The sequence below is a fragment of the Balaenoptera physalus genome (genome assembly GCF_965194825.1).
Source record: "Balaenoptera physalus genome assembly, chromosome: 6".
Lineage (NCBI taxonomy): Eukaryota > Metazoa > Chordata > Mammalia > Artiodactyla > Balaenopteridae > Balaenoptera > Balaenoptera physalus.
This window is the reverse complement of record NC_138885.1, coordinates 135641893-135667848: the sequence shown is the minus strand read 5'-3', so window position 1 is coordinate 135667848 and position 25956 is coordinate 135641893. Positions and strand designations below refer to the sequence as shown.

Here is a 25956-nt window from a genome sequence, read left to right as displayed (position 1 = left end):
TGAGTGCAGGCCCCGGGGGTGGTTCTCGCCACCTGCCAGTGGTGTGCTTTCCCTCTGCGTCACCTGGTGGGGGGAGGGGTGCCCTCCCTCTGTGTGCTCTGGCTCGGGTGTCGAGGCAGGCAGGATTCTAGATGGCTCCCGAGATTCCCACCCCAGGTGTCCACACGCTGGATAATCCCCTCCCTTTGAGGGTGCCCAGGGCCTGGATACAATGATGCCACCCTTGAGATTAGGTCATAGTACCTGCCAAAGGGGAAGAGGTCTTTGCAGATGTAACTAAGGTCCCTCATCAGCTGACTCTGAGTTAAGGAAAAGGAGATTGTGCCCGGTGGGTCTGACCTAATCAGGTGAGGCCTGTGATGGTGGGTCTGGAAGTCAGAGGGAGATCCTGATGGCCTCGAGGAAGCAAGCTGCCGTGTGGGAGAGGGCCTGGGGGCTTGTCGCTTTTATGGGGGTCTGTAAGAGCTGAGAGTGCCCTCTGACTGGCAGCCAGTAGCAAAACGGGACTTCAGTCCTACAACAGCAAAGGACTGGGTTCCACCAAGATGACATGAACTTGCAGTGGACCTCGGGCTCCAGAAAGGATGCAGCCCTGCCGACACCTTGACCGCAGCCTGTGAGACCCTGAGCACAGGACCCATTAGGCTGTGCCCAGATTCCTGACCCACGGGAGCTGTGAGATAATAAGCGTGTGTTGTAGGCGACCGTGTTGGTGGTTGCTTGTTACAGGCTGACAGACAAGCACACGGGCCCCGAGCCCCTATCCACCCAGAGGCAGTCGGAGGGCTGTGTTGGCTCTGCTCCAGGCTGTGGTGGGAGCATCATGAACTTGGGGCTCTTTCCTCTGCGCCCGGGAGTGGCACGCCCTCCCCTGGGGCAGTCACTGAGGGTTCTGGGGCCACAGGTCACAGAATTCTTAATGCAGTTTTATTTCATAGCGATTAACCAGAACTTCTCTGCGAGGCCTCTTCCGCTGGAAAATTGAGGGAGGGGTTCTCAACTTGAGTCCAGTCCAGGGACCTTGGTCTCCCGCGGTCACAGGAAGGATTTGGGTGAAATGCCCGTTCTCTCAGGTGCCTTCTTTCTACTCCTGCTCCTCTGTGAGATGGACGCTGGGGACCTAGGTGGGCAGCGTCGGGAGGGGGAGGGGACAGAGAAGATTGGCACGAGTGGCTCTTCTGGGGGTTTCCAGCTGGCCCCCTGGCGTATCTGGGCTCCCCAGACCTCTCCAGGATCTTTGCAAGCCCCTGCCCTTGAGGGTGGGCAGGAAAGGCGTGTGCGCAGCTGTGAGCAGGGGGCCTCTGCGTCCCCGTTCCTCCCCCATCTCCTCCTCTGCCCGCCAGTTGGGACCTCCCTAACATGATCCATGGCGGCTGGAGAGTCACTTGGGAGCTTTTTAAAGGACCCCAAAAATCTCTCCTTTGGACAGGGGCTGGCTTTCAAACCTACTGTCTGACTGCGGGCGCAAAACTCCCATTTGGGGTGTTAGACGCTGGTTATTAACTATTTTGTCCCTTGCATTCCTGCCACAAAACTGATCTTTACAAGTCCCTCCCATTTTGTGCCCCTATCAACCTGCAGGAAGGTGGATGCTTCACGATAACTGGGGAGACGCCCATCCCCGTTAGAGAAAAGCACCTTCACCTGCATCAGAGCTGGACCCTCTGTCACACGGGTTCTCTGGGCGGAGCAGCGGGTCAGCACCCAGACCTTTGGTTCCCGGTCTGCGGGTCGGGGATGAGGACATCATTCAAAAGGGGAGAGAGGTTCTGAGTCTCCAAAATGACAGAACAATTATGCAGTGGCACCCGGGGAGGTGGTTGCACCCTGACAAGATGATTGTGTGGGGGAAGAACCCTGTCCCCAGGGTGGTGTGGGTGCAGCCCAGAGAGGCTGGCCCTGGAGGGATGGTGGGAGGGTGTCCCCACTGGAACCGACACAGGTGTCCCCTCCAACAGAAGACCCCAGGACCCCGCAGGGCGCGGGGGAACCACGGAGCTGACAGAGCGTGTCTCACTGAAATTAAGGTGAGTCATGAGAACATAAAGAAAGCCAGGTTTCTGCACACTGTGTCTGCAGACAGATTCGTGGCCGACAAATTTCTACCTTTCTCAGCATCTGGCTCCCCCTACCCCAGTGCTCGGAGACTCTGAAAATCTTATCTCAAAGAGGCTACTCCATCATTGCTGAGGCGGGAAATTCCGCAACTAGAGTCGTGTGAAGAATTTGGGAGGACCAGGAAAAAGTCCCCTGCCCAGACCCTCCCATCTCCTGGGAGATGCAGTCAGGTTGCTGGGAGAAGGCATCAGGGAAATATGGCCCCCAGAGGCATCCAGGCAGGATGGGGTCGTCTGACCCCGGGACCAGCACACCCTGCCTTGCCCCTGGTTCCAGGCTCAGGGCCCCCCCAGAGCTGGCGCCCAGCTGTTTGTGGCAGGAATGAATTCATTTGACCCAAATACTTCCTTCTCTTCTGGGCTACTAGTTTCAAGCGCAACAAAGAGCCCCACAGCTCGAGGGAGGAGCAGGGGGAAATAAATCAGCATTGAAATGTGACTGGTAACAAAACTGAGAAACTCAGGCGGAGCTGGGTGAGCGGATGGGAGCGTGACTTCCGGCACGTGCCCAGGTGCACCCGCAGCAGCGCCTGCATTAATGTCCAGCCTCCCGCCGCCCCAGGTGACCACCTGACCGGGGCGGACCTTGCCCTGAGAGCCTCTCCGGAGGGGAGGGGGCTGGGCATCGCCTTGGCCCGGGGCTGCTGCCTCTCACCTGTTTTCTGTGAGCCTCTGCCTGGCCCCGGGGCCACGGCCACGCCCCAGCCCGCCTGTTGAGGGAACAAAACCTTCCCCTGGCCAGAAGTGGGGAGAAAGGGGACACACGTAGGGGCCCTGTGGGACCCGGTGATGACAGGGTGTCAGGCTCACTGGAAGTGACCAGGCCTGGGGAAGAGGTGAGTAGTTGTTTAAACTTCTGCATGCTTTGGCGAGTGTGTGTGTGTGTGTGTGTGTGTGTGTGTGTGTATCTGTGTGCGAATATCGATGTGTGTCTGTTTGTATCTGTGTGTCTGTGTGTATTTGTGTCTGTGTGCATGTATGTGGGTGGGAGTGTATCCGTGGGTGTCATGCGTGCATGCACCTTTGTGTCTGACGTGTGTCTGTGCACGAGCCCCCGTGCACAGAAGGGCGAAGTGAGCCAGGCGTGAGCTCTCCTGAGCGCCAGCGGTGTCCCTGCTCGTCCCCGAGGGCTTGCTAGGTCAGGGTCCTGGAAGGAGATTCCTATTTCAAGGGTGGCTTCTGGGAAAATCCAGTTAAAGGCTTGAAAGTAATGAATAGGAGCCCTTACAGGAATCCATTTCAAACGGATCACTATGCCCAAGTGCTACCGGCTGACCTCAGAGTAAACAACTGCTCCGTAATCCCTGCGTTCCTTACACGCCTGGGCGGGGAGAGCTGGAGGAGGACGTGCTCGCTGGCGACGGACTCTCGGCAGGTCAGACGCATCCCTGGAGCGACCCTCCCCCAGGAAGGCTGGTTTGGACTTGCAGTCTCTCCTTTTTCCCTTGGTGCAAGGAGATGAGCTTGTCAGAAATGAAAAGCCCGAAACCGAAATGCTCCGGAGGGCGTCCCTGTTGGCCCCGATCACGAACGTGGCATTCTTGAGAACGTCTCTGCGTTTAGAGACACTTCAGTATCCCTATCTTCCTGAAATTCCAGGGGCAGTCAGGAGTCACATTTTTCAATTGGGGCCCTCTCTGAACAGAGGGCTTCAACCTCTAATCAACGTGTAATCACACGAAAACTCATACGTGAAAATGCTTACTGCAGTCTTACTTATTACAGAGAAAAAACAGTTAAAGCCAAGTAAAAATCCAGTAACAGAGAAATAGTTCAGGAAATTGGAATCATTGTAGGGGTATTATGTGGTCATTAAACACACATAGGTCGAATGCATCTACAACATACGCAGTAATGTGGAAAACCGCCCTTGATATGTCTTTTTTTTTTTTTAATGTAGGATGCATAATTTTATGTTAAAATGATGGTTTGTTTGTTTTTAAGATTCTTATTAAAAAAACTAGAAGAAAGTAGGCAAAATACCATCCCTTGTTGTATTAAGGGTGTGAGATTACGGGTAATTTCATTTTTTTTCAGATTGACAATTATGTGTTTATATTTATTGAAAAGTAATGTTTTTAGATAAAGAGATGTGTCACCTGTATGTGGTATCATAGTAATGGCATGTTTACTCATACTCCACCGATTTTGGTTAATTCAGACATGTTTGGGGCTAAAGATTTTCTTGACTTAAGGAGAGTTTTATTAATTAGTGCACATAAATAGCAAGGAAAACTTGAAGGGGTATCTTTAAATACTTGAGAATTGCTGTTAGGTGTGTTAGAACTTTCTCTTTATGTAAAATTACAGCACAAATCAGTGGAATATCTGCTTCTAAGCAGGTGCTTTAAGTACTTTAGCAAGAAACAAGGTATTAGCCTGGGGTGGCACAGAAACCTGGGGAATTCCATTCTTAAAAGCGTTCCTTTTTTCCAGCTTTATTGAGACAATTGACATATATATAACATTGGATAAATTTAAGGTATGTTACGTGTTGACTGGGTACATTTACATATTGCAAAAACACCTCCACCCCATCACATAATTACCATTTCTTTTTGTGGTGAGAACACTTAAGGTCTACTCTCTTAACACTTTTCGAGTGTATAATACCGCATTAGCTCTAATCATCACGCTGTACATGAGATCCCAGAACTTGTGAATCTTACAACTGAAGTTTGCACCCTTTTACCAATATCACCCCATTTCCCACACACACCCCAGCCTCTGGTCACCACCACTCTACTCTCTGTTTCTCTACATTAGGCCAAAAAAAAAAAAAAGAAAAGTGGTTTATAAGTGAGGGCTTGCTACTGAGCTGACCGTCTTTTGGACAATGAGGTCAGGCCAGCGGCTCCCCGGCAGACTCATTGCACCAGCGGTTCTTGATGTGGATGGAGCGCAGGTCCTGCTGCCTATGTAAGTGACTGAAATGATGCTTGTGCCTGGTGAATCCAGTGTGGACGTGAAGGCAGCGTGTTCTGGCTTCAAAAAAAAATTTTTTTTTAATTTGTTTTATTGAAGTATAGTTGATTTACAATGTTGTGTGAATTTCTGCTGCACAGCAAAGTGATTCAATTATACATATATATACATTCTTTTTCATACTCTTTTCCATGATGGTTTATCCCGGGATAGTGAATTTAATTCCCTGTGCTATACAGTAGGACCCTGTTGTTTATCCATCCGATATATAATAGTTTGCATCTGCTAATCCCAAACTCCCAATCCATCTCTCCCCCGCCCCCCTTCCTCCTCCTTGAGCCTGCTCTGGCTTGGACTCCTGCATCTTTCTCTTAGAAAAGCTGCTGGGCCTCTCTGTAAGGTGGGGGTAACGCCAGGACCCCCGGAGGCTTCTTGCTCAGCTTCAGGAGAAACCTGTGTGCAGCCGAGCCGGGCAGGGGCCCTGAGCACAGTCACCTGCGCCTCAGTGGAGATGGCGGGTCCATTAGCCTTGGTCCCCTCCTCCCCCGCAGTGTTGTAGGGCAAGGGCTCCCTGCCCAACAAGCACAGAAGCCAACACTATGGCACTGGCTTTTGAGAAAAGACAGAGCTTTAATTCGAGGTCGACCGGCAAGGCTCTCAAACGTGTCTCTGCAATCCAGGTTTGGGGCAAAATTTAAGGGCTTCGGGGAATTTTAAACTTGGAAGCCAACTGGCTAGTCTTGAATCAGTCCCTATAAGCTACGCGCGCTCCTGGAAGCCAGATTTTCCTTATTAAAGGACCTGTCCTTCGTAAAGGGCTCTGGTGGCAACATTTCTATTCTCTGAGTTCCCCAGTCTGGATCTTCTTGGTTTGGGGGTCAGCCTGGAGACGTGGGTGCCCGCCTTGCGCATGCGCAGTGCTGTCTCTTTACAGTAACTCCGGCTTTGATTAGTCAACCCACCTCTTTAAGGAGGCAAAACCACTTTAAGTTGGTCAAGGTTTTCCATGCTGTTACAGCAGCCTCATCTGAATACCTTGCCTGAATCTGAATGCGGGGTTGCCTTTACACCTGTAACTTTCTGCTTTTCTTGGTCACTCGGGCTGAGCTGCCTGGAGGAAGCTGGTCTCAGCACCCGCTGGATGTCTTTCCTCTGGTCTCTCTTTCTGCAGAGATCCCAGCCCACCTTTTGACAAGCTCCCTGGGGTTGGACTGGCCGTGCAAACTATGCGGTGGAAACAGCATGTCTGTCTAATTATGACTTGCTAAGCCATCCCCACGGATATGCACAAGACACTTATTGAGCACCTACCGTAATCTCAGTGAATACTATCTTTGCTTTCGTGAGCAGTTATGGCCCGGCGAGAGAGAGAACCAAGAAAGAAATTATTCTACGAATTAAGGTAGAGTTGGAAACAGATCATTTCCATCAAGGAGAGGAACAGGGAGCTGTAGGCCCCACGATGGCAGAGACTTTTCCCTCTTTTATGAACTGGTATTTATGGGGACTGGACACATGATCGGGGATGAGGGGGTGGAGTAAGGGTGGCAGCTGTGAGACCAGACAGGAGGCTGTGGCGGGAGAGGGATTTGCATCAAGGTGAACAGAGAGAAGAGAGCAGATGTAGCAGCTTCACCGTAAGGCAAATTCCCCAGATGATTAGGCAGTGGGGTTGACAGATAAGCAGCTCTAGCAACCTCTGAACTTTGAGCCAACATCTTTCTGTTATCTTTCCTGGGGCTTCAATCCTCATTCCGGACTCTGATTTGCCCTTTGGCCTGTAGAGCTGAATCATAGGCTGTCATTTTATCCCTGGAGGGCCAGCCACTTTGGGGGGCGCCCCCATTTGTTCCTGGTGTTTATTTTATTTTGCCTTTGAGTTTAATTTCTACCAGTGGATCAGAAATCTGTAGAAGGACTGCTTTGAATTCTTGCATGGGTGGTGGGTTCTGGAGAGAGGACTGGCCCCTGCAGAACTCCATTCCCTAACCCCCGGGGCAGCTGTGGGTCTGCAGGATGCAGAGGAAGTTGCAGGGTGCCCTGGCGGGATGTCATCCGTTGACACAATTAAGCACCATCCCCGATGGTGAAACTTGAGAGCATCCCATTGAAGATGGGGTTCCAGACATGCTTTCCAATAACCATTCAGCTCTGCTGTGTCCCTTTCCCCAGGGAGTGGATGGGCCTGTGAACCCTTCTCTGCCAGACCCTGTAACTCCAGTCACTTTCTGTTTAGAAAGTCTTGTTGGTATTTAGGACTCAGTCCTGTTTGTTCTGAAACTTTGATCCCAAACTCGATTCTTTTCCTTTTGTCCCCACAGGGCAGACCAGACCAGTCTGTGGCTGTGGCTGCCTGTTGGGGACAGCGAGGGAACAGGGTCTGCTTCCTACTGCTCTCTCTTTCCTCCCTCCCTCTTCAAAACTCCTTCCCTTCCTCCATTCCCACCCACTGCAATGAGGTGGGAGAGGCTCTGTTCACTGGACAGGCTGGCTCTGAGGTGGGTTTGGGTATTTTTCAGGGGAAGCTTTTCTGCAGATGCAATCCAGATACTAGACGAAGACGAAATGATAACAGTAGAATGCCACCAGTTTGCAGCCCCCTAATGAAACAGTGGACATAGGGACAGTTTTCAATGGCTGCTAACATCACAAAGACACCACCAGACATTATTTGCCTCCTGAGGAAATGCACACCACACTCACGACAGTATTCGTGCCGAAAGATAGCCTATATCCAATCAGGTTTCTGCTCTGAGCCACCAAGCTACAGAAAATCAGGGTTCAAGGGAACACATTCAGTGACAACAAAGGGATGCAATCAGCAAAATCCAGACTGGAAACTACAGGGCAATCTGATTTCTTCAACAAATAAATTACAGAGAAAAAGCAGATGCATGTACATATACTGAGATCTGCAGGAGAATTAATAGGATGTCTAGGAATTCCCTCAAACTAATCTTCGGAGGGAGGGGGGTTTGGAGACGTGGGTGAAACAAGATTGGCTACAGCTGATTCTTGTGGAGGTGGATGATGGAGGCCTGAGGTCCACCAGAACGACCTCCATCCTCTCTGTTCTGGTACATGCCTGAAATTTTCTACAATGAAAACACATGCAGGGTTTGCCCAAATTAATTTTGATCACAGAGCCGTTTTTCTCCAGGGCGTATCACTGTGGGTTCTGAGGTTTCAGTACAGTGGGAAGGACTAAAATGTTTTGAGATCCTTGAAACACCAAACGTTTTTGTAAATAGATTTTCTTGAAACACCAATTTTAATCCATGAACCACAACTGAGAGAGTGCTGTACCTTTTAGGTATTTCAGAACCTTTTTGGAATAGTCATAGGTTTTTCAAAAGTGAGAGGTGATGGAAAGAGGAGATGAGCCAGTATGATGACTGGCACACAATCACTACTTCGCAGGGTACGAAGCTGTTCATCTGCATTGGCCCCTGCCGGGCACCGCGGACACGCTTTCCGAGCACCTCACAACACTTTCACCCTGTCTGGAGGTGAAAACCCCTACTTCCCACCTAAACTAGGGAAACCCAGTGTGTGCTTTGTGCCAGTCCTCTCGGGAGGCAGCCGTCATGGTGGAAGAGACACCTCACTGGGAACGAAAGCTTCGGTATGAAATTTGGACTCCGCTATGGATAAATCTTCCGTTTGTGTCCACTCATTCATTCATTCAGTCACTCATCCATTCATTCACTCACTCCTGCATTCACTCACTCACAGCAGGCGTATATTATAGCTATTGTTCACCCCACTTTCCAGAAGGGGAGATGGGGTGCAGAGTGGCAAGCCAGGTGCCTCTGACTCGGAGCTCCGTTCCATTTGAGGCTGTCTGTATTCAGCCAGGGCAGCAGCGTCCCGGGGGTGCACTTGATGAGATTATTTGGCATCAGACATTCAGCCTCCTCCCGTCATTGTCTCTCCGCAGGGCATGGCGCAAGTGGATGGGGTCCCCCGGCCCGGGGCTGCCCTGGGCCAGCCCTGCATCTTCAAGCTGGTTCTCCTGGGCAGTGGTTCTGTGGGCAAGTCCAGCTTGGCTCTCCAGTATGTGAAGAATGACTTCAAGAGCATCCTGCCGACCGTGGGATGTAAGTGACGGGACAGGGCACCCTTCCTTCGTCTCCTGGTGGGGAAGCCAGGGCTGCTGACCCACATGTGGGGCACCTGGGGACGAGGCCGCCTGGGAATTTCCCAGGCTCTCCTGGAGCCTCAGGCAGTGCCTGGCACGTGCAGGGAGGGCATGAGGTCCACCCCAGGCAGGCATGCACACGGAATCCAGAACTCAGGTTTCAGCTCAGCTGGAGTCTGCGGGGGCCGGGGAGGGGGCGGGTAGTGTATCAGGGACAGAGTTTCTGGCCCCAAAGGGTTGGGTGTGTGAGGGCTTCTGCTGGTGGAGGGCGGAGCCCAGAAGAAGAACCTGCCTCCAGGCTCTGCCACTCAGCCCCCTAGAGAAGCCGGCCTCTCCCCCTGGCTGGTTGCCCTCCTGCTAACGCGGCTCCCTTTCTGCCTGGACTTGGCTTACCCACCTGGCCTGGGCTGGCGGATGGGGTGGGTGCTGTGGGAAGGGGCGGCAGGGAGGGAGGCCCCTCTCACGGCACTGCTTAAAGAGGATAGCAAGTCATGGCTTTCAGAGGGGAGGGACTTTGGCGCATCTGTGGACAACTGGTCTCCTTCACATCCTGTCTGGGGGTGAAAAGCCTCACTTCCCACCTAAAATAGGGAAACCCAGTGTGTGCTTTGTGCCAGTCCTCTTGGGAGGCAGGCATTCATTCATTCATTCACTCATCCATTCATTCACTCATCCATTCATTCACTCATCCATTCATTCACTCATCCATTCACTCACTCACTCATCCATTCATTCACTCATCCATTCGTTCACTCATCCATTCACTCACTCACTCATCCATTTATTCACTCATCCATTCGTTCACTCACTCAGCAAGTATCTGTTGGGTGTGGCCTCTGTCCCAGGCCCACATTAGGTGTGAAGGATTCTCTAAGATGCCAAGCAGACACACCAACATGGAAACAGAGCACAAAATTCAGCAAATGGTATTAACTACTTGGGGCCCTCAATCTTCTCAGGAGGGTGGTTCCTGAGTCCCTGAAGAATATGGGGCCCGAAGGGATCTGCCAGGGCCAGGCCCCCAGAAATAGTGGTGAGAAGGGCAGAAGCAGAGTGAAGGGCTGGCCCCAGGACGGGAACACGGGGAGAGCTGGTAAAGACCGTGGATTCAGGCCGGCTGAGGGGCACGCAGGGCCATCTCTTCTCCATCAGCAGGAAAGTTGACACCGCTCACCCGTGATATCAGACTGGGCTTTAAAAATATATAACAAAGTGCCAAGTCTGGCTTCAAGGTCGGTTTCATTGAGAGCAGAGACCACAGAAGGGGGCCAGGCCGAGCTGGGATATCGAGGGCTGTGTGCCTGGGTGTGAACCTGGATTCCAATTCGGGGGAGGGAGACAGCAGGGGCCAGACCGGGCGGCTTGTCGGGTTGGATCTCACTCTAAGACCGAGGTCTGAGGCCACGGCTCACAGGGCACTGCTTGTTTTTGCAAATAAGGTTCTATGGGGACACAGCCCCGCTCGCGCCTGCGTAACCTCTGTGGCTGCTTTCCCTCTGGAAGGGTGGCTTTGAGTTGATTGCTGGTGATGGTGACAGCACATCCCTCGAAGCCTAAAATGTTTATTACAGGGAACTTGCCCGCAAAAGTTTAGGACCCCTGCTCGAGAGCCAGTATCCCGAGAGGCAGTGGGCGGCCACGGGGTGGGCTCCAGCGGGCATGGAGTGGCCCTGGGGGCTCACTGTGAGCCGAGAACTTAGCTCAGTGGGCCCAGGGAGGCCTGCAACTCTGACCTACCTTGCGGGGCAGAAGAGGCCCCATAAACACAGAGCCAGGCCGAGCCTGCCGGCGGTGCTGGCGTTCTGTATTTCCAGGGAGGAAAAGGGGAGCGCAGACAAGTTCGCTAACTCTCCCAAGTGAGAAACCCGCAGATCCAGCACGCTGCAGCTCGTGGATGGTGGGTGGCGTGCCCTGTTTCCCCGATTCCAGCCACCTCCACCACTTCCTTTAGTTCCAGCAAGTCGGGGACCAAGCTGTCACCCTCCCCAGGCTGTCCAAGTCACCCCACTCTCTTCAGGGGTCCTACGAGGGTCAGGAGGGTGCACAGAGCCTGGGCTCGGGTCAGGGTGGGAGGCCTTTGCTTGGGTGGCAGGCCGGGGTGCGCCCTCTCCACTCCTGGTCCTCTGCCTGGCCTCGGCCGTCCTCCTCCTGCCCGTGCCCCTCCCCCAGGCCCAGGCTCATCTCCCCAGGACCCCGCCTCATCCCCCCAGGACCCCGCCTCTGCCCTGGGGCTGGTGCCCTGAGCCTTGGCTTCCACTCCAGCTTCCTGGGCTGCGGGTGGGAGGGTGTGGCTCAGTGTTGTGGCCCGCAGCCCTCTAGGTGAGTTTAGCGGTCCTTTATTCAATCAGCCACCAGCCTATTTATGGAGCACCTACTAGGTGCCAGCCACTGAGCTGGGTGTAAGGGACGTAGAAATGAGTACTCCCTCCTTTGCTTTGAGGAGCTAAATCCCCTGTGGGAATGATGGTCTCCGCCACGTACATCTCTGGGCCTACTTCACGTGCCTTGTACACCTTGTGACGTTCTTACGACCTTTGCAGGTGGATATTATAAGGATTATTACGTTATTATAGAAATAAATAAATAATATTATTTATTATAATATGATATTTAGTCACGTATTATATTCTATGTGATTTTATTAATTATTTTGCTATGATAATTATTATATTATTATAAAAGCAGACATCCCCCCTTTTTTTGTTTTTTTTTATTTTGGCCATGCCGCGCAGCATGTGGGATCTTAGTTCCCTGACCAGGGATCAAACCTGCGCCCCCTGCTTTGGAAGTGCGGAGTCTTAACCACTGGACTGCCAGGGAAGTTCCCTCAATTTTCAGAGGAGACAATGGACCACGAATATCCCTTTAATCTAAGGGAGACAGTCTGTGTTGTACAGAAACCCTTTGAAGGCAGACACGCCCATTGCTTTCTCACTGCGGCTTGGCTTTATGGGGGATAAGAAGAGGAGCAGAGCCATAGGGAGAGGATGAGGGCCCTCACCTCCTCCCCGGGGGCAGCTGGGGGAACAAGGTGGTGGTGCCTTGCCCAGAGCTTGGCCTGCAGGAAGCCCTTGGTAAATATGAGCTGAACTTACAAACGAGGGGACAGGGGACGGCCGAGGGCAAGGGCTTAGGCTCTCAGCGCCATGCTTTCATCTGTAAAATGGGATGTACAGTCCTCTTTATGGGGGGGAGGGCTTCGTGAAAGGTCGACCAAGGATGTCAAGTCACGGATCACCACGTTATGACTTAAGGTTGGGATGCTGAAAACTCGGCCTCTGTGCCCAGGTGCCGAATTGAATCTCAGAGACAGAGTTTTGGGTGAAGCAGAAAAGAATAGCTTTATTGCTTTGCCAGGCAAAGGGGGAGACAGCAGGCTCCTGCCCTCGAAAACTGTGGGTCCCAGCCTGGGAGGATTTAGTGAGGAGTTTTATAACAATGGTTCAAGGCCAGGGTTGCTGGTAAGGATCAGGGTGTGTGCAGGGCCTGCACTCCTTTCATCTGGCCTCAGGTGGTCTCCTGATGAGGTTATCAAACCGTGATCTTCTCTGGAATGAAGTATGCTGACATCTATTTGTTGGGGGTTTTAGTTCTGTAAGGAGCTCAAAGATATTGTTATGTGTATCCCTTTTTAAAAAAAATAAATTTATTTATTTTATTTTAGTTATTTTTGGCTGCATTGGACCTTCGTTGCCGCACACGGGCTTTCTCTAGTTGCGGTGAGCGGGGCCTACTCTTTGTCGTGGTGTGTGTGCTTCTCATTGAGGTGGCTTCTCTTGTTGCGGAGCACGGGCTCTAGGCCCACGGGCTCAGTAGTTGTGGCTCGCGGGCTCTAGAGCACAGGCTCAGTAGCTGTGGCGCACGGGCTTAGTTGCTCTGCAGCATGTGGGATCTTCCCGGACCAGGGCTCGAACCCGTGTCCCCTGCATTGGCAGGTGGAGTCTTAACCACTGTGCCACCAGGGAAATCCCTATGTGTATCCCTTGAGGCGGAACCAGGACCCTGCCCCAAGGCTACACTATTGTTTCTTGGCTGCTCCTGCCTTGTCTCTGCATGCCCTCCCTTCCTTGATTAGCATTGGTTCCAATCTGCCCTCTGGAACTCAGGGAAGGTCATGGAGGCTGGAGTCTTGTCCCTACAAACAAGAAGCGGGGGGCATGGAAAGGCGTCCGTGCCCAGGAGCCCCACAGGGTCGTGCTCGGTTTCAGTTGTCACCCTTTCCTGCTGCCCCCTTTCCTCAGACGCCCACCCTCACACTCCCGAGGGCAGGGGTGGGACCAGGGCCTGGCATGTCTTTGGTGGTGCTGCCTTCAGGGCAGGCCAGCTGCAAGATACTCCAGCCCTGGAGAAGAGCGGCGGTCCCTGGGCCCCTCCAGAGGGTCTGGATCTGTCGGGGTGAGTGTGGGGGGTGGCCCTGCAGTGGAGGGTTACACAAGCACTGGACACAGCTCTGCAGAACAGCGCCTGGGCGGAGACAGGGTTCCAGCCACCCTGCGGCAAGACCTGTCCATCCAGAGGAAGCCGGAGCCGTAACTGTGACAGGCGGTGGCAGACTCTTGTACCCAAAGCAGAGCCAGAGTAGAATTGAGCACAGCCTCCCGAGGGCGTGGCCTGCTGGGAGGAGACCAGAACCCCCTGAACTCCTGGCCGCCCCAGCACCACAAAGCCCGCCAGGCCCACCTGAGAGAGGGGCTGGCAGGGGAGGTGGGCAGCTCCCAAAAGCGTTTATGGTGGCTGGGGGCTTGGAGCACCAAGAGGTTCCGAAGATCCCACTGAGCTCCCGCAGACCCCTCATCCTGGGATCCTGAAGGGCAGCAGCAGGGGAAATTCTGCCCCATTTCCCGGCGCTGCACGTTTTAGTGACATCTTTGGAGGGGTGGTGACATCTAGTGCTTGTGTTCGGATTTGCTGGCAGAAGCCAGTTTGGACCAGCTGGGCCTTGCCTGGGGCAGGGAAGGTGCGAAAGGTACTGGATTTCGCCCCACCTCCCTTCCCTGCGGAATGAAACATTGCTGGAGCCCAGGTGACCCTGAGAAGTCACCCATGTCGTGTTCCCTTCCACCAGGAAGCAGCTCGTGACTTTTACAGAAAAGAGAACGCTGCAGAGAGGGCTTCAGTGAGCAGGGTCGGCTGTTTATTTAAACTAAAAGGTCAAAAAGCAAAACCTTTCCTTGTGTTAACATTTAGTTGAGACACCTTTTAATTGGGGGCAACAAAATGTAAGTTGAAGAGCAACCCCCAGTGAATTCTCTTGTCATTTGTTGCCCACTGGGGGTCCATTCAGCTCAGCAAGTGGAAGGCACGCCCGCTTCCAGAGGCTGGGGAGGGGGCCGGAAGCATCCCCAAGTGTCCCCACTGGGGCTCCTGTGTTGAGGTCTGTGCTGGGGCCAGAGGAGGCTGGAGCCCTGCTTTGTGTCACCATATAAAGCAGTGCCAGGTGGCCCCGGTTCAGAGTAACGTCTGGTAAAAATGTGTCGGTGTGTCATCCCCACCAGCGTATTCTAGAAACGTGGACAATTCCGGGTCTGGACCCGATCCTGCCCCCCATGCCCCAGCTTGTTGCCAACATCATTTCAGGAAAAATCTCCCAGTCTGTTTGAATATCTCAGAAGTTAATTTTTTAATCACTTTTTGGATTTAGCTGTGAACAGGTAGAAAATATGGTCAGTGGGTTTCTGAACAAGGAAGGTAATACATGTGGGCTCTTTTGTGGGTTGGAGCCAGGAGTTCACGGGGCAGGGGGTGGAAGTTTGCTTCGGATACCAGCCCAGGGGCCCACCTGGGGGGTCTGTGTCTCTCTCCAGGGGAGACGAGGTGCTGCGGTCTGTGAATATCCAACAGCCACTCATGCCACGTCATTGCTCGGTGTGAAAACCCTGCGCTCCTTGGAAATCGGTTGGGATTTTACATTGATTTAAACTCAACCACCAGCCATCGTTTTCAGAGTAGAAAAGGAAAATATCAGAAGCTAAGATTGTTAAGCAAAGGAGGCAAACCTGAATTTTATGCCCACCTGTGACCTGGCAGCGATGACTTTTAGGATGAAACCAAAATCGCACGCAGAAGTGTGACTTGACCTGATAGCAAACAGACCAAGGGTGTGGATAAAAGGCTGCTGTTCCCAGACAATGAGCCGGGAGAGCGGAGAGGGAAGGGAGGAAGGGGCGTCAGGTACCACACCCTGCACCTCCTCTCTTTTCTCCTGGGTTTGACAACCGCCCTGGGAAGAGGGTACTGTTGACTCTTGGTAAAGGAGGAAGCTGGAATCTCTAAGGTTGAAGCAAGTCGACAGAGTTTGTTGCAGCTGATAGACTTCCCTCCAAGGCCCAGGCATGGCCCTCACCCTCATGACCCCATCAGTCTTAATGGAGCTTCTGTCCTGCTCAGTCCTGACAGTAACCCTGTATGAGCTGGGAGCTGTCAGTCCTACTGATGAGCTTTGTTTGACCTGGTGTCGTGTTCTGCGGGGCTGTCATAATAAACACCACAGACTGGATGCCTTAAATAACAGAGGTTTATTCTTATAGTTCTGGGGGCTGGACGTCCAAAAGCGAGGTGTTGGCAAAGTAGGTTTCATCCTGAGCCCTCTTTTCTTGGCTTATGGGTAGCTGCCATCTAGGTAACTGGCTGTGTGCTTACATGACCTCTTCTTTGTGTTTGCATGGAAAGGAGGGGAGAGAGAGAGAGAGCAGACAGACGACAGAGACAGAGAGACAGAGAGAGGAGACAGAGGGAAGAAGACAGAGGGAGAGACAGCCAGAGAGAGGGAGTGCATTCTTACAGAGGCACTAATCCCATCCTGAGGGCCCCACCCTCACGACCTCATGTAACCCTAATCACCTCCCAATGGCTCCATCTCCAAATGCTATCATGCTGAGGGTTAGGGCTTCTATATGTGAATTCTGGGAGGATACAGTCATTCAGTCCATAACACCTAGGAAGTGTATCTGACTTCAAGTTTGTGGACAAGCAGAAAAATGCAGGATGTGCAGGCAGAGGGTGGATCGGCGGTTTCCATTTAGGAGTCACCCCAAACTAGATTCTCATGAGAGAGAATCATGATCTTACCCTTTCTATGCTAAATGTCTCAGCCCAGACTTGTCTCTTATTCTCTGTCTGTAGCAGATTGAATTGTGTCCCCCAAAAGATTCGTCCTCCTCCTAATCCCCAGTGCCTGTGAATGTGGCTTTATTTGGAAAAAGAGTGTTGGCAGATGTAACTAGTTAAGGATATTTCTGGATTTCAGGTGAGCCCTGAATCCCATGACCAGTGTCTCTGTAACAGGAGAACACAAAGATGCAGAGGGGGTGGCCATGTGAAGACAGAGGCAGAGATGGGAGAGATGCGTCTACAAGCCAGGGACCACCGACAATTGCCGGTCCCCACCAGGAGCCGGGAGGGGGCGTGAAACAGATTCCCTCTCAGAACTTCTGGAAGGAACCAACACTGGAGACACCTTGATTTTGGACCTCTGGCCCCCAGAACTGAAAGAATAAATGTCTGCTGTTTTTAGCCACCCATTTTGTGGTTATTTGTTATGACAACCCCAGGACACTAACACACTGGCCTTGGAGTGAAAAATTTAACTTCAAGCATGCGGCTACATTTACCAGAATCTCCCAAGCTTCCAACCCATCCCAGGTCTGGGCAGGGCAGAAGCTTTGCCTGGAGTCCCACCCCTGGCCCCTCCCAGTCCCTGGTCTAGTTCTGTATATGACATACCCCATACGCTATGGGGGCAGAACATCTTTTTTTTTAAAAATTTATTTTATTAAAGTATAGTTGATTTCTGCTGTACAGCAAATGACTCAGGTATACATATGTATATTCTTTTTCATTCTTTTCCATTATGGTTTATCACAGGATATTGACTATAGTTCCCTGTGCTATACAGTAGGACCTTGTCATTTATCCATCCTATATATACTAGTTTGCATCCATCCCTCCCTCACCTCCTCTCCCCCTTGGCAACCACAAGTCTGTTCTCTATGTCTGTGAGTCTGTTTCTGTTTTGTAAATAGTTCATTTGTGTCATGTTTTAGATTCCACATATAAGTGATATCATATGGTATTTCTCTGTCTGACTTACTTCACTTAGTATGATCATCTGTTGGTCCATCCATGTTGCTTCAAATGACATTATTTCATTCTTTTTATGACTGAGTAATATTCCATTGTATATATGTACCACCTCTTTATCCATTCATCTGTCGATGAACATTAGGTTGTTTCCATGTCTTGGCTATTGTGAATAGTGCTGCTGTGAACATTGGGGTGCATGTATCTTTTTGAATTATAGTTTTGTTCGGATATATGCCTAGGAGTGGGATTGCTGGATCATATGGCAACTCTTATTAGTTCTTTGAGGAACCTTCATACTGTTTTCCATAGAGGCTGCACCAATTTACATTCTGGGGACAGAACATCCTGGTGTTACTAAATAACCATCTTAAAGTCACAACACTTTGGAAAGCTATGCTAAGGGGAAAACAGTCTTCAGATGAAAGGTGGATTGCCCAGTATGTCGAGTGAACGGCTTGGGGATAGATCTTTTGCTGTGTGTACTTATCAAGCAGGCATAAGAAGGCATGAAAGTCCTTGCCCTCCAGGGGCTCACTGTCCTCAGGGGTGACAGGTGAGAACACAGAAGTCTACCTGTGCAGTGGGTGAGTGATGAGCACAGGGGGCTGCTATAGACCACTCCCGGGGAAGGGGGCCCCAGCACTGCCCCAAGCGCTCCCACTCGAAGACCCGCTGGACATGTAGGGAGGTGGGGAAGAGGAAGGATTCCAAGCAGAGAGGTCCGTGGAGAAGGGAGGTCAGCAGGGAGAGGTGTGCATCAGGCCGGGAGGTTAGCAGGAGGCCAGGAAGGATACGGGGGAGGAGCTGGTGTGACGTCAGCATGCCAGCTGCCTCGCTGGACACCCTCGGGGCCATATCGGACCCCTGGTTGTCAGAGACCCTTCCATGCCACACATCGTCCAGAGGATTTGAATAGGACCCTGAGAGTCTATCTATCTTCCCACCCAAAGCCTCTGTGGAATCTGCAAAGGTCTGCAGCAAATTCCTTGCAACTCTTTGCTTTTTCTGGAAACTGCCATCTTCTAGAAGAGGTGTTTGCTGAGCCTTCCCCACTGAGGGTGACGGGAAGCACAGGGCTGGCTGTCTCTGGCTGGTTTGCTGAGCCCAGGGCTCACGCTGGTCCAGGCTGAGCCGTGGATAAAGACCTCGTCCTCCATGTAAAGCTCCTTCTGGGCTTCTGTTTCAGGTGCATTCTTCACAAAGGTGGTGGATTTGGGGGCTGCGTCTCTGAAGTTTGAGATCTGGGACACGGCTGGCCAGGAGAAGTACCACAGCGTCTGCCACCTCTACTTCAGGGGTGCCAACGCTGCGCTTTTGGTGTATGACGTCACCAGGAAGGTGAGGCTCACCTGGGTGTGTCCCCGCCCTCCCAGGCACATGGACGCAACCTTCTGGAGGCATTATGTGACTGACCTGTGCTGGTGCTTTATGTTAAAAGCGTGAGCACCAGTGGAGAATCCTTCAGTGAAAGTCAGTCACCTCCTCCAGGAAGCCCTCCCTGACAACCCTTCTTCCTGCTGCACAGTTAGGTTTGCGCCCCTCCGTGGTCCTCTTGGAGTACCCAGAACAGAGCACACCCATCCATCACTCACGATTCCTTGGGTGCCCACTGAGCTGGTGAGGGGGGTGTTATGAAAACAGGATACGGCCCCTGGATGCATATCCACTCTACAGAATCTCATCGGGCCAAACAGAAGTGAGCAGGTGCTTAGTGCACCAGCAGGGAAGGGTGGGGTTCTGTGGGAGTTGACAGGAGGGGCACCATACTTCCTGCAGGAAGGCTCTAGCTGAGACGTTGGGAGAAGCAGGATTAGCCCTGTTGGGCAGGGCCGGGCAGGGAGGTGGCGGTGGGCATGTGAGCGGCGGGGGGGAAGGGAGTTCTGGTCAGAGGGCAGCGCTGGTGGAATTAAGGAGGTTGAGTGCCGTGCCTGGAGCCCCGGCAGTGCTGAGAGCAGGCCTACTGGGTCAGCATGGCTGCTGGGGAGAGGGGCTGCGTGGGACCCAGGGCAGAGGCCCCGTTCCCGGGTCTGTGGGGCGCTGCAGTTAGGATCAGGGTTTGGGGTGACAGCCACTTCCCCACAAAGTGGTCCTTGAGGGCGTCCTGGAGCGGAGGCCTCTAGAGCTCCAGGTCTGACGTGGAACCTCCTGCAGCCCCCAGCCTCCTGCTGGCCAGGTGGGGACAGAGCTGCCTTCGGCCCAGACCACCCGAGGCGAGAGAAAGACCAGCCACCCCTGCTCAAGGGGCACAACAGCCCTTGGGGCCCGACATAAGTCCAGTTGGATCATGTGCTGTTTTATGTTAAAATCGTGACAACCACTAGATTCCTTCAGTGAAAGTTGGTCACCTCCTCCAGGAAGCCCTCCCTGACAGCCCCTCTTCCTGCTGCACGGTTGGGTTTGCGCCCCTCCGTGGTCCTCCCTGAGTACCCAGAACAGAGCACCCCCATCCATCACTCACGATTCCTTGGGTGGGTCACTTGGATCCTGTGTTTTACGCAGGGTAGCCACCGACACTTGCCTTGTCTTTCCTGGGACAGCTGAGGAAGACCACCGGGTTTGCCTGACGTCCTGTTTTCCTTTCTCAGGATTCCTTCTGCAAGGCGCAGCAGTGGCTGAAGGACCTGGAGGAGGAGTTCCACCCGGGAGAAGTCGTGGTGGTGCTGGTCGGCAACAAGATGGACCTCCACCAGGAGCGGCAGGTGACCTTTGAGGTGGGCCTGGAGACTGTCATTATGTCCCCGGTGCGGGAGTGGGGAGGGACCCCAGACGCACACGCCCACCTACCCACACACTCATACACACACACACCCCACACGCGCACACACACACACACACCACTTTAGTTTCCCTCCTGGGCAAAGGTTTCTGGTCTCTCCTGGGAAGGTCAGACCCAGAGACAGTTTCTCCTGGCAGCGGGGAGAGCTGTCAGCACCACCGCAGCCTCCCGAGGGCTGGCAGGGGCGGGCGCAGTGCAGGCAACGGTTTCCGTGAGGAAACCACGACCCTTCCCACCCTCTCTCCTTCTGTGAGTGATGCGGGTTTCAGATCTTCCTCTTTGTGTTCAATAAACTGTTCAAGAAGGGGCAAATCCAAATGTTTTGCTAGGAAATGAGCAAGGGACAGAGAACCCGAAAGCTGCAGTTCTTCTGTAAAATGACCAACAGCAGAATAAATGCTCTAGGCAGATGCTTGTAAAGTGATGAGAGCCTGGAGCAAGGGGTTCGTGTGTGTGTGTGCGTGTGTGTGTGTACAGGACGTGTGTGTACAGTGGTGTCTCTGTGTGTGTATGTGGGTATGGGGGTGTGGGTTTTAGGAGAGGCTCTGGGAGGAGGGGCAGGTGAGGGGAGAGCAGGAGGGGGAGAGCGCTGGGCTACAGCACAGGGGAGGAAGGGGAGGGAGTCTGGGGGCAGGGGGCGGCCAGAGGAAGCTGTGCAGAGCAGGCGCTGGGGCTCAGAGGCAGAGATCCCAGCGCTGGTGTTGAGACTGGGGGCTTTATTCCGGGGCAGCCTTGAGTCCCTGGGGTGGGGACCTGATGGGTGATTTAGGAAAAGCGTGTGGAGCCCAGGTCAGGCCGAGTTGGGAGACGGGGCCTGGGTGGGGAGACCCACTGGAGGCCGGGGGCCCCGCTCAGGGGCGGGAGGGGCCTCCTCTCCGCTCTCCCAGGACCCCTGCCTGCGGGAGGGGGACCCCGTGGCTTAGACTGCACAGAAGCGGCCACCCTGGGGCCTGGGCTGTAGACCCTGGGCCCCCAGACCCCACCCTGGCTTCTTGCTCCCTCTGAGCTCCCACTGAGCTGGGCCTTGGGGGCGGGTGGGGGGGCAGGGGGCAGACCCCGGAGCCGCAGGTGCCTCGGCTGGGGCAGAGGCCAAGCTGACCTGTGGCCAGTGCAGCTTTTACACTGATTTTGGGGCTTTTCATCTTAAAATAATTTCAGAATTACAAAAATTGTTGCAAAAATAGTACAAAAAGTTCCTGTCTGCCCTTCTCCCAGCTTTCGCGAATGTTAACATCTTACATAAGCACAGAAAAACGAGCAAATCAGGAAACAAACGTTCAAACTACTTTACAGATTTTGTTCAGATTTTATCATTTTTCCCACTAATGCCCTTCTCTTGGTGCGGGGAAATCTGCTCCTGGATTTGGCCGTCGAGAGCCCTCCCCTCCGCTGGCCCTGTCGCCCCGCCCTGTTATTCTCTGAGCTCTTCCTTCCTTTCTGGCTCACCAAGTTGTTCCAGGTTCATCTTGCCCTTTCTCGGCCCCAGCCCTGGAACCAATCATTTCCCCAAACAGCCCTGGTTCCTAGTGTCGGGGAATGAATTTAGGAGTCAAGATCTGTGCACTGGATGTACTCATTCCACGGGGGGTGAGGTAACCATGGCTCCCATCCTGGGGGAACTCCAGGACAAACTGGCAGACGGAGGGCTGGGGACCTGCAATTTAGGGGCCAGAGGCTCACTGGACCCGAGGACAAACCCCTAAAATGACCCCATCTGGAACCCTCAAGCTAGTGGGGCAAAGGGGGATATTTGAGTTTCATTCATGTGACCCAGATATGAGCTACTTGAAGTCACCGAGTCTTCAGCTGTACCAGGTCACCTTGTCCTTTAAAATACAAGTAATAATGTCCCCATCTCTCTGTGTCTGGGGAAGGGCTGAGAAGCTCGTTGGGGGTGGGGAGAGTAGACACCGCTGGGTGCCATGCGGTGGGCACGGCCGGCCCAGCCCCCAGGGGCCAGCTCAGCGTCAGGCACTGAGCACTGCACCTTCTGGGAGGGTCCGGAGGCGAGGGGCCTGCACGGGGAGGCCCCCAGGTCCTCCTTCACCACGACCTTCCCATGAACGCTTCTCCGCTTCTCGGCCACACGAGCAGCCCTGGTGTTACCCAGACACCCTTGCTCCATACACCCTTCACTCCACGTAGGCCGGACCCCTGTGGGACGGTGGTGGGGGACCCAGAGAAGGGCCAGGCTCCCACCAGGCTGTCCCCACTCCCCTTCCACGTTTCCTCTGTTCTCACTTGGTTTCAGAGCCCACCGGTGCCAGAGAGCCGTGGTAGGGGCGGGGACCTCTCCAAGGAAAGCATCCTTGGACCCCGCTGGGGGTGCTGGGCTCCCCTGCCAGCTGTCACCCTCCCTCCCTGCCCTGCCCTGCTCCCTGGTCTGGGCCCCCTTCTCTAGGAGCCCCAGAAACAGAACTTGAGGAATGACGTTCTCTGCTGGTGCAACTGTTTCTCGGTGTTTCTTGGGTCTTCCTGTTAGAAGGCATCTAAGTGTTCTCAGGAAACTTCTGATGATTAATGTGGGCTTTCCGTGGCCATTTCCGTCAGGAAGGGAGGGAGTTTGCAGAGAGCAAGGGGTTGCTGTTCATGGAAACCTCGGCCAAACTGAACCACCAGGTGACTGAAGTCTTCAGTGCTGTCGGTGAGTGACCAGCCTCCGACCCCAGAGCAGGGGGTGGGGGGACCATCACTGGGTCTTCAACAGGTCTTCTTCTCTGGCATCCTGGGGCCCAGCAGAACGTCCCCAGGGCCTGGAAAGTGGGCAGGAGTCAAGGGCCCGTGTTTCCTGGTTCCTGGAAAACATCAGGGAGGGTGGGACCCTGGGGGATGCCACGTGTGCAAGGCGAGTGCCGGGCTGGGGGACTTTCCTCCCAACCAGGCCACGTCCTTCTCCTTCTGTCGTCCACAGCCCGAGAGCTTTTGCAGAGAGAAGAGAAGGAGGAGGGCCAGAGGCAGCAGGGAGATGCACGGCTGGCTCTGAATGAGACGCCCCCGGGGCGGGGCAGATGCTGCGCCCGCTAGAAGGGGCCACTCCAGGAAAGGCCGTGGGGAGGATGCCCCCAGCCCACAACCCACTGGTCCCCAGGGTGAGCCGCCGCCAGCTCCATGTCGATTGTGGTACTTATCCTGATTCACTGTCGATGCTGGCTTGCTCCTGAGTCCTAGAGGCTCTGGAAGAGGGCATCCCTTAGAATAACCACCTCCCAAGCTGGTGCGAATCATTCAGGGGAGGGTCCCGTGTCCAAGGCTCCCAGAGGGTGTCAGCTCCACCTCCCAGACACCAGATACCGACTGAATCCCAGATGTCCTGGGGGTGGGCGCGCGTGACCCTGCCCTTAGCTGCCTGGCCACCAGACACTGGAGAATGAAATGGTCAGAGGGGAAATAAAGATCGGAAAATCACCCAGCACGCACTTTGTGTTGGGCAGGGGGCTGCCCGGGGGCTTGGGGCCACCCTGCTCCTGGGAGGTGGGAGAGGAGACAGCAGGCCCAGCTGGAGGGGGCAGTGCCAGGGAGAGATGGCGTGACCATCATGGGGCTGGGTCCATCGTCACTGGATCTCTGTGAGGTTCCCCCGAAGGACGGTGCCTGACAGAGGGCAGCTGGGGATGGGGGTGGGGGAGTCAGGCCCCCTACTCTCTGCTCCTCGCTGTGGCTACGAAGTGGTGCTTGTACAACGCGCGCGAGGACCCAGACTTCGAGCCCAGGTGCAACTTGTGCCGCGTATGAGTTTTTCTCCGAAAAGTAAACCGATTTCTATCACGTGGTCTTTTTTATTTTTCCAACTGTTTTTTAATTGTGGTAAAAGTCACATAATATAAAACACACTATTTTAACCACACTTAACTGTACAGTTCGGTGGCACTAAGTACATTCACATTGTTGTGCAGTTCTTACCATCATCCATCTCCTCAAGTTTTCACTTTCTTAAACGGAAACTCTGTCCCCATTAAACCCTGACTCCCCATTCCCCTCCCCACCTCCCCACCCCGACCCTGGACTCTATCAGTGTACTTTCTGACTCTATGAATTTGGCTATTCTAGGTACCTCGTGTAAGTGGACTCAAACAGTATTTGTCTGCACCTACTTTATACTGGAATGCATTTTTAGGGTTAACTTTATATCACGTGGTCCTCGGTGAGTTTGTAAGCTGGGGGTCTGTTCCCGCACATCCCCCAGGAGGGCTCACAGTGAGTAAGTACTGAGGGGCCCCAGGCGGCGGGCTGTGGCTGAGGCGGGCACAGGACATCTTTCTGGTGCTGACACATCATGAGCTCACCTCGCTCCTGCCTTTAGAGAGGCCTGATGGCCCTTCTGTATGAAATTTTAAATAAGATGACATTGTCATCCCCCTGAGAAAGGTGGCTTCACTATATCAGCTGTAAGGATCAACAGAGGGACGAATGTGAAGCATCCTTCCCCGTTGACGCTGAGCTCCTGGATGTCCCAAAAGCACTCACACGGTTTTCTTTCCTAGACAATCTTCAGGTGAAACCTGACAGCTTGGTGCTGTGTGCCCTGCAGTTTCTGACTGCAGTGAAGTTTTGTATGCGACTCTTCCCTCGTAGGTGACATATGTGAGGTGTGAGCCCCTCTGTGTAAGGCTGTGTCCCCGTGCTCTCTGTTCCCCCACTCTGGGGTAGCAGGGCTGGGATCCCTTCTGCAAAGGGCGGGAGGCTGAGGTGGCCCTTGCCCACTAGATGGCGCGCCAGCATCGCCGAAGGCAAACCCCACCGCCCCTGGTCTTCGCGTCCTGAGGGCTGCTTTGCTGACAGTAGGGCTTTCAGAGGAGTATCTGACCCATCCATGATGAAATAGGAAGTGGGGAAATAATGATATTTGTAGGATGCCCACATTTCTGATTGTTTTTCTCCCGTCTTGCCAGGCTAGTAACACTGTGCTAGAATTTATTATCAAAAGGTATTCTTTGACTCATTGCCACCTGGCATCCTTTCACGCTTCCCCCCCTTCCCCCAAGATGGGATGGGGTGTGTTGTGATCCTGGAGCTGGGTTCCCCACTGCCGGATGTGATAGCCCCTTTTCTTCCCCTTCTCCCCCACGGGGCAGGTGGGGCTCAGCCCTGCGAGGGAATCACCTGGGAGCCTCTGCAGGCAGCATCCCTGTGCCCACCGGAAGCTCTGGTTAAATCCGTCTGCAGTGCGGCTTGAGCCCTGGGAGTTTTGAGCCCTCCTGGTGACCTAATATTCAGATAAGGGGGAGCTCTGCCATGAGGGCAGGGGTTCTGTCTGTCCTTCCTCTCGTGGGGCTCCCGGTGCCCGGTACGATGTCTGGTATATGCCAGGCACTCAACAAATATGTGTCCAAGAGAGGATAGGAGCCGATATTCCCAGTGATGTAAACAAAAGGCGGGTTCTTCTACAAACAACCTCCACCCCAGCCACCGCAGACGTTTATGGAAGCCTCTCTCTGTGTCGGGGCTTCTCCCACCTGATCTCAGCCCGTCCTGGACCGTGAGGTGGTGGTAGGGGGCGTGGGCGTAGAGCCTGGAGGGCGATGAGCCCGAGGGGTGGCAGGTGCTCAGGGGAGGCTGGTGGGTGAGCTCACTGTCCTGCCCGCATCCAGGGAAGCTGCTCCAGCCCTTCTCATGAGCCGGGGTGTGTGTGCGTGCGTGCATGTGCGTGCGCGTGTGTGTGTGCGTGCTCGTGATGGAGGCAGGAAGCACAGAGAGGACGAGAGGCAGCATTGGGCGCAGCCCTGATGTCCTGCCTGTAGCCGTGACCCTTCCCATCCCCCTCTGCTTCTAACGCCTCCTCCAACTTCCCTGGAAGAGCCCCCTGTGCCCAGAGGGCTGACTCAGGAATCCATTCTTTTTTTTTTTGGTACCTTTTTAAAAAAAACAATTAATTATTTTTGTTTTTATTTTTGGCTGCGTTGGGTCTTCGTTGCTGC

The 25956-nt window shown here is 53.6% G+C and overlaps 1 protein-coding gene across 3 annotated transcripts; it reads left to right on the top strand.

Moving 5' to 3' along the window:
- Positions 1–2586: 2586 nt before the first annotated feature.
- Positions 2587–23806, top strand: RAB17 (RAB17, member RAS oncogene family). Of its 3 annotated transcripts, none has more exons than XM_082465611.1 (6): positions 2606–2953; positions 8983–9142; positions 18452–18603; positions 19851–19964; positions 22592–22685; positions 22953–23806. In XM_082465611.1, the coding sequence occupies exons 2-6, from the start codon at positions 8986–8988 to the stop codon at positions 23063–23065; spliced, it is 630 nt and encodes a 209-aa protein (XP_082321737.1). In that variant the 5' UTR covers positions 2606–2953; positions 8983–8985; the 3' UTR covers positions 23066–23806. The 3 variants fall into 3 exon arrangements, with proteins under 3 accessions (XP_082321738.1, XP_082321737.1, XP_082321736.1); XM_082465610.1 differs by having other exon boundaries at positions 2612–2953; positions 19851–19976; XM_082465612.1 differs by lacking the exons at positions 22592–22685; positions 22953–23806 and adding an exon at positions 22293–22578 and having other exon boundaries at positions 2587–2953; positions 19851–19976.
- Positions 23807–25956: the final 2150 nt, after the last annotated feature.